The sequence below is a fragment of the Perognathus longimembris genome, chromosome 18 (assembly GCF_023159225.1).
Source record: "Perognathus longimembris pacificus isolate PPM17 chromosome 18, ASM2315922v1, whole genome shotgun sequence".
In the NCBI taxonomy this organism is placed as follows: domain Eukaryota; kingdom Metazoa; phylum Chordata; class Mammalia; order Rodentia; family Heteromyidae; genus Perognathus; species Perognathus longimembris.
The window spans coordinates 10,324,078-10,337,248 of NC_063178.1; the positions used below are offsets into that span (position 1 = coordinate 10,324,078).

At 39.8% G+C, this 13,171-nt stretch overlaps 1 protein-coding gene across 2 annotated transcripts in view; it reads right to left on the minus strand.

Annotated features, from left to right (window-relative positions):
* Window positions 1–286: 286 nt before the first annotated feature.
* Usp6nl (USP6 N-terminal like) overlaps window positions 287–13,171 on the minus strand; it is a 101,586-nt gene continuing 88,701 nt past the window's right edge. Inside the window, exons 12-15 of one of the 2 annotated variants that reach the window (XM_048367390.1) lie at window positions 12,818–12,883; window positions 12,619–12,718; window positions 10,369–10,521; window positions 287–2,549 (exon numbers count right to left, since the gene is read on the minus strand). In XM_048367390.1, coding sequence (XP_048223347.1) covers window positions 1,138–2,549; window positions 10,369–10,521; window positions 12,619–12,718; window positions 12,818–12,883 — 1,731 coding nt within the window. In that variant the 3' untranslated portion in view covers window positions 287–1,137. The remainder of the gene's footprint in view (window positions 2,550–10,368; window positions 10,522–12,618; window positions 12,719–12,817; window positions 12,884–13,171) is intronic. The other variant, XM_048367389.1, reaches the window with a different exon arrangement.

A 13,171-nucleotide genomic window follows, 5' to 3' on the forward strand; every position in this document is an offset into this window, starting at 1 on the left:
AAATCCTAGATGCCTATTAATAATTAGAATATTTTCCACCCTCTTAACATGGATAATGCAATGGCCCAATGACTAGCAATTTCTATTGATTATACCACTCTTGAGACAGAGTGCCAGAAAAGGACCAGGTGGCACTCAGCAGAGCCCCTCCCTTCCGGGCAAGGCCTCTTGCCTGCTGGGCACCCAGTGACAAGCAGCCCTGTCAGTCGTGCTGCTTTCAAATGACCTTCAGCGGCCATCCTTCCGTCAGTTGAGCGCTGCACCAACGCTGAGTTCGCAGCCACAGACCCCGACCGCAGCACCCCGCAAGGGACAGGCTCCCCCAGCCTCGAGTGCCGGGGCACACACGGACACGCAAACACCAACATGGATCCGGGGAGGGCCGCCTCTCTCGCCATAAACTTATGTTAACTGCCCCAAATCTGAAGCACCATGAAGTGGTTAGCTTTTCTCTCCAGTATCTTTAATTTTCCCCACGGAAATAAACTGGCAGCAACCGATGGGGAATGAATGAGGAGCATTTCTGAGATGTATTAATAACATGAAGGGGCAAACTAGTCAGCTTAGGATCTGGGTAAAAAACATAAAGGGGAAAAACTGAACTGAAAGACAAGGAGAAAAATATCAACATGATTTGATGGTTCTAGATGAAAAGTAGTCTTTAAGAAGTGTTTCTTCAGTTCTGTGTTCAAGTGTGTATGCATAGATGCCTATATCTATTAAAAGATACACTACATGTAGTCTTTAAAATATTCCTTCTATAGTTTTCCAGTGCTTTGTAACATCAGTCAAAATAGAATGGGCCACCAAAGTAAAAACATGTAGGTTTTAGAGAAAGACTTCAATGAGATTGGGTGAAGAATCATTACTGCGCGTGCGTGTGCAGCCCTAAGTGCTACTGCTCTGTCTCCAGGTTAGATTCTTTTGCACATATTCAGTGATGATGCAATTTAAACGCTCATCTTCAGCAGCATCTACATGGGGATGAAAATGTTTCCATATACTCTTATTATTAACATACATTAGAATTGTGCGAGCTGTTTACAATACAGAAAATACTGCTTTGGCAATTATAAACATAGCAATGTAGGTGGCGTATGGTTTCTAGTCTCGTCTTCAGCAAGAAGAGAGCAATTCTCACAGCAATACTGATTCTTGAAGCGCAAGCCCCTCTCGTTTTCTGTAGTGATATGCTGGAGGCGAGGGCCCTGTGTACTGATACCCAGCTGGACTGGCGTCTTCGGCAGCTGGTGAGGTTTTATAGCGCACGGGACCATCTACTGACACTGGGGGGAGGCCATGGTCCTGGAAGGGCACGTGTGGAAAGGCTGTGTATTTTGGTAAATTGCTTAAGTGGCTATGGCTAGCATCGCGAGTCCAAGACTGTCCGTGCATCTCAGGCCGGTAAGTAAAACTCACTTCTGACCACTTCCTGTTATCCGGCAAATAATCCACTGGAGGAAGGATGAACGTTCCATTCTTTGGTGATCCTGAGTTGCCCACATACCCCCCAGCACCAAGGTCAACAGGAAGGACTTCTATGCGGCTAGAGGGCAGGACCACAGGAGTGGGGCGGGTGGAAGACTTCTCAGGAGAATTATCGGTGGAAACAGTGGAGCCGTAAGGTCTCCAGGGAGGATTCACGTGCGTGGCAGGGCCCATCTGTGCAGGCACAATGCTGCTGGCAGCCGCGGGCGTGTGTTTTGGAGAATGTCCATGGTAAACGGGGGGATTGCTGTAAGAGGGGGGGTTTATGGGCCCACAGTCATCCCCTTCTAACTGGGAGGGGTATCTTCCATAGCCTGCAGGCTGCACTTTGAAAGTAAACTTGTTGGATGCTTTGGGTGGACTAGAGCTTGGCTCAGCATGCTTTCGTGGAGTGCTGGAGTAAAAGGCATTCCTTGGATTCTGAGAGTAAGCCCTTTCGAGCGCCTCTTCCACGAAGGCCCCGCTCTCACTTTCACTCCCGGGCACGTTGTCGTACTGTGACGCGTTGGAGCCCCGCTTCCCCTCGCCAGCCTCCAGAGCCTTCACCTTTTGCCTTGTGTTCGGGACTCGGCTTTCAGCAGAACTTGGGACCGAAAGCGCGGGATGTACTGATCTACTTCTGCCTTCTGTGGTGAATTTGGCAGTTCTTTCGATAGCTGGAGCATCTGACGGTTTGTTCCACTTGGGCATAAATTCCTTCCTGATATTTGAAGTGGCATTGCTATTCTGGTTAGCTGCTGCATGGTTATAGGGCCTGGAATTGTCTTGTGGACCTGAAGGTTTTCTTTGCACAGCTGCCTCATCTTTCAGGTTGTTACTATCCGCGTCCGCCGACTTCCTCCCGAGCGGCCTGACTCTCTCTGGTGTGCCGGCTCGGCTCTGATGGTGAGGGGAGTGCTCCTGCTTCCTGTGTGGGGATGAGCCGCGCTCTCGCCTGCTGCTTACGAGGGGACTAGGAACACCAACACTTCTCTGTCCGTTGCTCAGGTGGTGAGTGCTACCAGAATGAAATTCAGGTGGAAGCTGTCCCAGAGGTTTCTTTGGATATTCATCCTCTTTACCTAAAGGGAAAGATAAATTCACAAATAAAACAAACTCATGAGTACACAGTGTCCAATGTGCGAGACAGAGATGGTGAATTACTCACTGCACGCTTCAAGTGTGCGCTCATCCACGCACAGGGACCCGCGTTCTCACCAGTAACTGATGGGAAGGAATTTCTAGAGACACTGATACCAAGGGACCACACTGCACAACCTTAATAGGCAATAGGCAGGTGGGGATGATTTGTAACCTATCTGCTGAATGACTCCCAAATTATGTAAAGACATATTGTTACATGTTTTTGTCCATTCCCCATCCCACCCCAAGAATGTAAAGCTGATGTTCTCATTCCTTTTGTTTGAACTTATCATCTCACGCAGGGAGTCTAGGAGCAGAGCCTCCCTTCCCTCCCGCAGGCAGCCCGGGAGAGGGCAAAACCTCTCATTTCCAACAGCAGCATTCAACTCGAGCCCTCGGCGCCTAGGCAACCCCAACTCTGTGATTATGAAATTAAGAGGAAAATCTACTTGATTTCTTTATGAAAGTGATTTGTGTTGAAGATTAACTGCTCAACTTTTACTAAACTAAAGCAATACTGTGTAGAACTTGTAAGAAAAACAAATGCCATTGGCAGTAACATTTTCATATGCTAATAAACGTTCTTTGCTTTCCCCTCACTAAAGCAGATCCAAACAAAGCATTAAACATCCTGGTACAATCTCTTTTAGAGGCCATCAATATTAATGTTTATTATCCATGCTTTCAGTCTGGGCTTCTTTTCAACAGATGTTTTTGCTCAGCTTCATGTATAAAATTTAATTTTCGTCTTCTTCCTCCTAAAAACATGGGAGGTAAAGAATTACAACCCTAAGTAAGGGGTAAGGGAGCCCCACATTCCTATCAAATCTAATGGGGGGGAGAACATTTGTGAACACATCACATTAATGTGGACAGTTACATAATAAGTGGTATCGTTATGGCAGTACTAGCAATTTAGAATAATCTACTCCTGGAAATAAACTTGATATGTTTAGAATAAAGGCAAAATGCCCACTCACTTTTTTCCTTAATTTTCTCTTTCTTATAAAACAAGAGAAAACAAAGATCAGCAAGGAAAACCCAAGAATATATTCTAATTTGCCTAAAAAGAGATAAAAGCATGGGTCCCTCTTGGGTCCCACCTCAGGGCTGCCCATTTTTTTTGGCCTTAATCGGGTCTCTGTCGCCACCAAGCGGGCATTACACCACACTACAAGACATGCAGCCGACCCCAGAGGCATTAGCTCCTTCCTGCACCCAGACATATAATTACAGAGAGTGCTCTGAGTGCTCTTCCTAGTGAGCAACACTTTACTTGTAAATTGCAACAACAGAATAAATGTACTCAGACTGTTCCAACCGTTTTTAGTAAAAAAAAAAAAAAAATTGCCTAAATCCACTGCTGGGAAAATTATTCTATTATTCTAAAAAAGAGTTACTAAGAGTTACCCGTTCTTTTCTGAATCAAATACTAAGCCCAATGGAGTCTTAAAACATTCTCATAAAATTGCTGATTTCGTCTTTAAATTCTTTATTGTTATAATAAAGGTGATGTGGAGCAGAGTTGTAGTTTCAAATGTATTTTTAAAAGATCAAATGATTTTATTTCTGCTTCATATACCACTCACCCGAAGAACATATAATTCAAACACTATTACAGTAGCTGTCAATAAGGTAATTAAAAAGAAACAGTTGGTTTCCTAAATTACAGCTGTGATTTTTAAAGACTGTAGGTAAGCTCACTGGCTTGACTTTATTTTTTAGTAGATTAAGTTTGAAGGAAGAAGCTGAAAGAAGACTATCATTTAAGCACATTTCTCCTCACTGTACATCTTTTTAAGGCTAGAAAAATTTAATAATACATTATAAAATAACTTAATTTTAAAACTGGCATTTTGTTTTTCCAGTTTCAACTCATACAAGAAAGTCAGTTTACACTCAACAGACAAAAGCAAATACACTCTCCAAAAATAAAACTGACTTGTGCTTGCAAATATAATACAGAATGGTTTATCACCACACCAAGAAAATCTGTTTTGTGCTAACCTTATGTAGACAAATTAGTATTATTTTAAAAATATTAGAACTTAATTCCTTTAAAAAAAAAGTCTGAATGATATGTGCAAGACTGGAGAGACAAAGTCATTGCTCTCAAGGAATTTACCCCATCCAATAAGGATAAATAATAGAAATGGTCAAACACTGAAGTGGGAGGAGAGGAGGATGCACAGAAATCCTGTTTAGGCACAAAATACAAGCGATCAAACTCCACAGGTTTGGAGACTCTGGGAATGAGCTAAAGTGTCAAGATGTTAATTATACCTAAACCACATGAAAATTAAACAGAATGGATGGGATGGGAACCAGTTTGGTGACAAAGAGAAAAGACTTAGATTCTCTCCCACAAGCGTTAGAATGCCTGGGAAGGACCGGCCCACCATCTTTCAGGCTCTGCAAAGGAGGCGAGTAATGCAGGAGGCAGGTTAGTTAATGCTGCTCTAGGAAGAAAATGTTGGTGAGATGTCAAGAACTAAAGCAACACAAAACTTGATGGTTAACTGGACGGGTTCTAGGAAGCAGAGGCAGTAAGCAAAAGGAGAATTGTAAGTTAGTAAGTCAATGCTGACTATTTTACATGACAGAGAGAAACAGGAAGAGCTCTGGAGGTTGGCTAGGGAGGTCACTGACTTGGTTATAGGGGTTGTCTGCAGTGTCTGGGTCAGGCAGGTGAAGATGGCCACTTAGGGTTCTGAAGAAACAGGCTGGAAGTCCAAGTTGCAAGGACAAAGATCTGGGATGAAGGTACAGATTTGGAAATCTTTTTGGGAGACTGGTAGGACTATAAGAACACGAACTGCCTACGAATTGTGGGCAGAAAAAACAGCTTTAAAAGATAAGCTAAAGAAAAGGAACAAGTGAAGGAAAAAGAGAAAGAAGGCATTACTAGAGAGGTAAAGAGAGGAATAAGACAGAGACAACCAGGCATCAAATCATCACAAACAAGATCCAGAAAAGCCCTGCTCCACACAAACATGAAATGTTCTCTTCCCATGGCCCACAGCTGCCGCTCCCGATAGAAAAAGGAGGAAACGCAACCAGAAGCTAACAAAATTCATGTTTTATAAACAAAATCCCAAGTTTCTCTAGGGGGAAATAAAAGCACATGTATCAAAGCCCAAAGCAACAAATTCCCTTCCTTCCCTTCTTCTTTCTCAATTATTAAAAAAAAACAAAAACCCCAACTCTTGGTTCTATGTAAATACATTATAAAACTTTGATCAAATTGGCAGTCAAAGCTTAGTGCAGGGTTTCTAACCACAATGACTTTCACTGATTTAAGCCAAATGGCTTCACTGACTGCCAAATGGCTTCAATTTCATAGAAGATAGGAAAAATTAGTGAAGACAAAAAGTTAAGTATTCTCCAAGTAGAAACTGAATTTTAAAATAATCACAGAGACGCACTGATAAGGTAGGGAAAGTTCTTTGTTACAGAAGAAAATCTGACAAAAGCTGTAAAAAAGAAATCAGTGAGTTGTCCAACACTATTGTGCAGCCTCTAAAGACACATTTGAATGCTTAACCTTTGCTACTTGAGAGGTGGAGGGACTCTGTGGCCAGCCTGGCACCCCTCACAAAGGGCTGGACCTGGCGGACATGACTGCAGGCCGCGTGGCTAAGGCATTAAGATCGCTCTCTCAAAAATTAGCTAACACAAAAGGGACTAGTGCAGTGCTCAAGGGATACTGTACCTGTCCAGCGAGCGGGATGCCCTGAGCTCAAACCTCAGTACAAGAAAGGAAAGAGAAAGAGGGAGGAAGTGAAAAGCAGGGGAGGAGAGGGAGGGAAGGGGGGGGGAAGAAAAGGAGAGGAGAGGAAGGGGAGGGGAGGGAGGAGGGAGGTGGAGGCAAAAGCCAAGGTATAGGGGAAGGCAACGAAGAGGAAGAGGAAGAAGATGGGAAAGGGAGAGGAGAAGGGAAAAAAGAGGGAAGGGAAGAGGAAAAAATGGTTTCACAAATAGTTGAGCATATACAGATAAAAATACAGAAATAGGCTAGGCACCAGGGGCTCGTGCCTGTAATTCTAACTACTCAGTGGGCCAAGACCTAGGAATGAAGGTTCAAAGCCAGCCCAGACACCAAAGTCCATGAAATTCCCCAAAGCTAAAGGTGGAGCTATGGCTCAAGTGGTATAGAATTAGCCTTGAGCAAAAGAAGCTGAGGGATAGCACCCAGGCTTTGAATTTGAGCCGTAGAACGGCGCAAAAACAAACAAATTAACAATAGTTAAATCCAGAAATAGCTGGATACTTTCTTGATTTGAAAAGAGAGTAAGAAGTGTAACTATTGAAAAGGAGAAGAGAAATACTAGTATTTGCTGAACACAATAAGCCTTAAAGTCTTAGAGAACCTATGAAGTCAATTAATTAGATCTGTTACAAAAACAGTATATTTTAAATGTTCTCCTAGCAAGTTAAAAAAAATGGAAGATTCAATTTACAATAGTAATACAGAAGACCGAAGTTACGCACTGGTGACCTGTAGGTCCCCAGCCTCCACAGTCTGGCCTCTCCTCGTCAGGCCCCCTACCTAACCATCTTGGTAACGACCTCAAAAGGGAACTTCCCACATCTCTGTTCTTGGACCTGGAGTGCCTGGAAACCTAACACACCTGGGTGCTGATGGTCAACTTCCTATGAAACACCTGTGCTGGAGTGGGACTTGAGACAGGAGCCCTGGTCACATAAAGAAAACAAACGTGATGGAAGGTTACTAAAGGAAACTTCAAGTAAAAAGTAAAAGCTATTCCTTAGAAATCCACCATTTTAAAAACAGGTTTCCTCACCCTAAAATTATAATCCTTTAATTTCAATATGAACTCAAAATACTAGTGGATTGTTTTGGGTAACTTGAAATAAAGTAATGAGGAATATTAGCTTTAAGAGATACTGAAACTGTAGAGATGGATGCAATAGAATAAAATACTATGATATAATGACTAACTGCACTTAATACACATAACTAGCTGTTAAGAAAATAAGCAAAACAAGAACCCAATGTATATCCTACAAAAATAAGGAGAGTCAGAGGGGCAGTGAGAAGGGGAGGGACGGGTGGAGCATGTTAAAAGGGATGACCCTGGTCAAGATATATTATATTCATAAACTGTTTTGTTAAATGGCAACTCCTTTGTATAACTAAATTAAAAAAAAAACCTTTTTACTTATTCTATAGAAAAATGTAATTGTAAATGAGCTAAGATTTAATCATATTCAACCATACCTTTTTAAAAAATGATTGAAGCATTAAAAAAAAAACCACAAAAGTTACAAAAGAAACATGAGGGGTTTTGTTGTTGTTTAAAAAAAAAGCCCTTCATCTAGTATGCAAAAAATTCTTTACAAAAGACATAAAAGTGCTAGCCAGATGCTGGGAGCTCACCTCTTGTTATTCTAGCTACTCAGAAGGCTGAGATCTGAGGATCACAGTTCAAAGCCAGGCTGAGCAGGAAAGTTCGTGAGACTTATCTCTAATGAACTACTCAGAAAAAGCCAGAAGTCCCACTGTGGTTCAAGTGGTAGAGTGCTAGCCTTGAGGAAAAGAAGCTCAAGGTCAGCACCCAGGCCCAGAGTTCAAACCCCAGACCTGGCAAAGAAAAAAAAACAAAGGCATAAGAGCAGAAGTTATAAGGAAAAAGATCTGTAAGGAAAGGAAAGGGTGTATTAGATGTGTAGCACATCTTATACCAGCAAACATATTTATTTTACCAAGCACTCAGAGACCAATTGTCAACAGACAACAGGTAAATAGGGAAGTTCACAGAAAATGAACTAGAAATGCCCAATAAATATGAAGGAACAATACCAGATTTTAAATGAAAAGAATGGAGATCAAAACAATAGAATACTCTACCCAACCAGAAAAAACTTACAAACACCATGAATTTATGTGGATCCCATCATACATTATTGGCGGAGGACAGATGATATAACATGTAAGGAACCAAAAGAAGTAACGTAGTTGTATATACTTTTAAAAGATAGATTTGACATCAAAATTTCTTGGCATTCTGTTTCATATGTAGCTCATAATTTAAAGAGAAAACAAGAGCAAGGGCAAACAAATCCTGAAAATAAATGTGGCAATAGTAGAAACACAGATGAAAAGGAGATTGCAGTCGGCTTAGTATCCCCAGATACAGTTTCAAGGAGATTGCCACTGAGAAAATCCTGTGCTTGTCCAGGATGGGTACAACTGTGGTTCCATTCATATTCCCCATGATGCTATCCAACTTCCACTAAAACATGGCATCTCCCAACAAATCTAAAATTCCCATATACCTTGTTTTGGGGGAGAACTTATTTTCACCAGGTTAGAGCAGAGAAACACTAAGCAGATCACACAAGGACTTAAATACAATGGATGATAAAGCAAGACTAAAGGCTCCACATCAACAGAGCTACAGTGAGCATGCAGGAAGTTAAAATTTCTATTATTATTTTTTGCTTCACTTGGTTAAAACTGCACATTAATAAATCCCCAAGTAAGGTAGGTTTCTGTATTGTTCTAGAAAATGCAGGGCTACCCTAACACACCCTACTGTACATTCTTAACTGCCGGTGTGATGACAGTAGGCACTAGCCAGTGTTTCTAGTATGATATATCTCTCTCTCCCTCTCCCTTTACCTCCCCTACTCTTGGCCCCCATTCCACTACTGCTATGAAATGAGGACTAGAACTTTTTCTACAGTGATTTTCAGGGATTAAATGAGACACTGTCTGTAGTATGTGGCAAATAGTAAACACTGAACAATATAAGCTGCTAATTAGATGACAGATGGTAAACAATACCCCATTCCATTACAGAGGTTTCGAGCTTTAATCTCGTTTAAATAGTTTGATAATACATGTATTTTTTTACATGTGTCTTCTGTTTAACTCTTTTTAAATAAACATTCAATAGCAAGACTATAGTAATTGCTGTTCCAAAAGCATTTCCTGCTACAGCAAAGAATTAGTAGAAAATGGACATCATTATACTGAACAAGGGAGAGTTGACCTCACTTAGCAAAGGCGATGGTTTCACAAGGCCTATGCTCAAAACTCAATTACCACTGTGAGGGGTTGTTTTCTAGTCAATCCTGACGACCCCACATCTTCAAGAATTGCTGATTAAACCCCCTCAATAAGTAAAAGCAGAGAAGCTTGGTTTTTACAAAAGGGAAAAACAAATCTTCATGAATATAATTCTGCTTTCTTCATGTCCAGATACAAAGATGACACCTAAATCAGGAAATACCAAATCTAATTAGCATAACTGGTAGTACTGGAGTTTGAACTCAGGACCTTGCACTTGCTATACAGGTGCTCTACCACTGAGCCACACCTCCAGGCCTATAATTTTACTTTTCATCTCTCACTCATTCATTTCCACTTACCCAGTCTCTTACCACCTCATCTACTGCAACAAACATGGGAAAGAAAAAGGCAAAAACAACAGTTCCTCAGCATAACGTATCTATCAAAATAATTTGTCAACTAATTTCTCTCAAATTTCTTAGATGTTTTTCCTACCTCATCTTCTACATTTTCCCTTTTAGCTCTCTCCTCCACTATCCTTCCTTTGGCCTTCCCCTATTAAGTTTTCACTTAGCTCTCTTGATATCTAATTCACAGTCACTTTGTTATTATTTGCATAATCCATGTACTATCCAAAAGCAAGAGATACATCTTTCTTTTCTGTTTTAAAATCCATAGCTCCTAGTAGAAAACTAGTGAAATGTTAGGATATTTCTTACCAGGTTCTGGGAGATCTAATTTTGCCCTCTTTAGTTCTGCCATTGATATCTGAAGTTGCTCGATTACAAAATCGTCTTCAAAGAAAAAATCCTTTGCTAGAGTCTCCTGAAGAAATTCTACAAGTTCTTCCATAGACAATTTCATTAGATGTTCTAAGAAAAGATGAGAGAAATATAAATGCTAAGTCAACAGTTACTTTAAGTTGAAAGATAACATACTTCAGGTGTAGTACGTTTTACAAGAGGACATTTGAAAAACACAAAAGTACAACTTACATATGACATTATATTATGAGCCTAGTAAAACAAAGACGTCTTCTAGGAAAAGACATTTAGGTTCTTTCTGATATTTTACTATTTAAAACCACTGAGGAATTTCTAGTATCAGTCTGTAAATACTTTTCAGGAAATCACAAAGAAAGAAATTAGGCCCTTTGAGCTTAAGGTACTCAAAAAGACATTTTTTTTTTACTTTTTAAAATGGCAAATGACAAATTGTAAATACTTAGTGGGCTCAATAATCTTTTGCTATATGTATAACATTGTAGAATGGCTACTTAGCTTAACTGACATATCTATCACCAAATACAATTTAACATCTTCTCCCTTGGCAATTTTCATGTGCTACATATTATTAATTACAAAGACTATGCTGTATAACAGATCAGCAACAGTTATTCTTTTGTCTAAGTAAAGCTTTGTACCCCTTAAACAACATGTCTCCACTTTCAATCCTTTACTTCCACTCTGTTTTTGTTGGATGTAAAGAAAAGTTATTTAAGTCTTAGAGGTTCTCTTCTGTAACCAAGATAAAAACACAGCAGCATGCAGGTTTTTCTACAGCTTTTTAGTCTAATTGTCTGTGGGCTTGTAAAGTAATTACTAGGCATAAAGTTTATAAAGAGTAAGAACATTTGTCAAAATTGAATTAAGGGACATACAAGTAAAATAATTTAAGAGAAAAAGAGCTGTAAAGAAATAGTACATTATATTTTTACTTTTACACCACTTACTAGGGACCAGTAAAATAGTATCTCTAAATAAAAATTATACTTTTGTTCTACACTTTCATCTATTTACAATCCAGAGAAAGGAAGGAAAAAAGAGGTAAAAGGCAGATGAAAAGAAGAGGAGAAAGGATTTCAGCTAGAAACCTGAGACTGGGAAGACAATCTGTCGTCCAGAGTTTTGTTGCTGTGCCTTAGTCTGTCTGCTGGGAAAAGGGACCTGAGCAGAAGGAAAATGAGCCACAATGCGTCTGTGTCCTTTCCTTAAAAAGAACCAACACTATGAAGAATTCCCGCTGGATGGTCTCACTGCTCTGTAAAATACAGAGAATCTGGCCCTCCTGAAATCCACTCCAGTCTACCATGCTCCAAACAATGCCAAGCATAGCAGCGAACCAAGCTGTAAACATGACCACTTTCACCCAATGGCCTTATAATTCACTTGGGATGCTGAACAGATCATTCAAAACTAATGGAAAGAGTGCAAAATAGCTATGAATGTAAAACTATGTGGTACTAGGTAAAATTCTAGAGCTTTTAATGGTGCAACATCTAGCTAGCTATAAGAGAGATACTTAAAGTTGAGACATAGAAGATGGACAGGGTACTTCATACTCAAGAAGGAAATCTTTTCGTTTCTTGATTCTTAAGTAAGGTATGATAAGTCCAATTTACAGAGCCCTGAAAGTACCTTTTGTAAAACTTAAAGCCATAATAAACCTTGATTTATTTGTGCAGCTATATACACTGCCTATGCTTGCCCCAACTGTGATGCAGTCAAGCAGAAAGACAGATCTGTACACTCTCCTCTACAACTTGGAGATGGAAACTGATTTTCTGGAAGGAGGAAACAATAGTAGAAATGCTTCCCCTAGCCCCCTGAACTAAGTAAGGGGCCTGTTTTCCTTGCTTCTTCTGTTGTCCTATTATAAACCTAAGACTCAGACTGGTGAAAATAGAGAGTCCCAGTGGATATCAACGTTTATGAATAATATTAATGACACTACCAAATGGTATTCCACTCTAAAAGTGCAAAAATGAACTGATACAGGGAGAAAAGAAACAAAGTCCTTTGTAATCTAGTCATGAAAAAGAAACAACTGATGATGATTTCTCCATTGGTTTCCAAACTTCTTTAAACAACTAGCGCTGGAAGACAATGAATTTAGAGTAGGGACTGAGACATCAGAGTTGACAAAGACTTCAGTTTTGATGGAGTCTTTGTACTTAAACCATTTCTTACTTCTGTGTAATTTTAAGATTGTGTAAGACATAGCAGTAAGGACTCGTTCTCCTTCAAAGATGTAGATATCCCATATTCTGAGGTTCAGTGTAAAAGGAGTCTGCAATTAAGAGCAAAACAAAACTCAAGTAAGGCCAAGCAGCTACCCCTCACGTTGGATTTATAATCTTATGACTGAGTTTTGTAAATAAATACTTACACGATCAAGGAAACACTGAAAAAACCATTTCATTGTGTAAAAACTTGTGTAGATTTCTTGGGAATCCTGAAAAAATAAAAAACTCACAATTTCTGCAACAAAATTATAGCAATGAATTATGATAACATAACACTCAATGTTAGGAAGGCTATGGGAGGTAGCTGCAAAAATTAAACATACAGCCATCATCTACCATAAATCTTTTTCATTTTAGTTTTTCAAGTCTTTTTCTCCCAAAATTTTACTTCTCAAAATATCTCCAATAGATTTTTCATGATAGGATTATAATACACTTAAATGTTCATTAGTCTATCTTATAATGAACTCTTTTCATATTCTATTTTATAGTAAAGC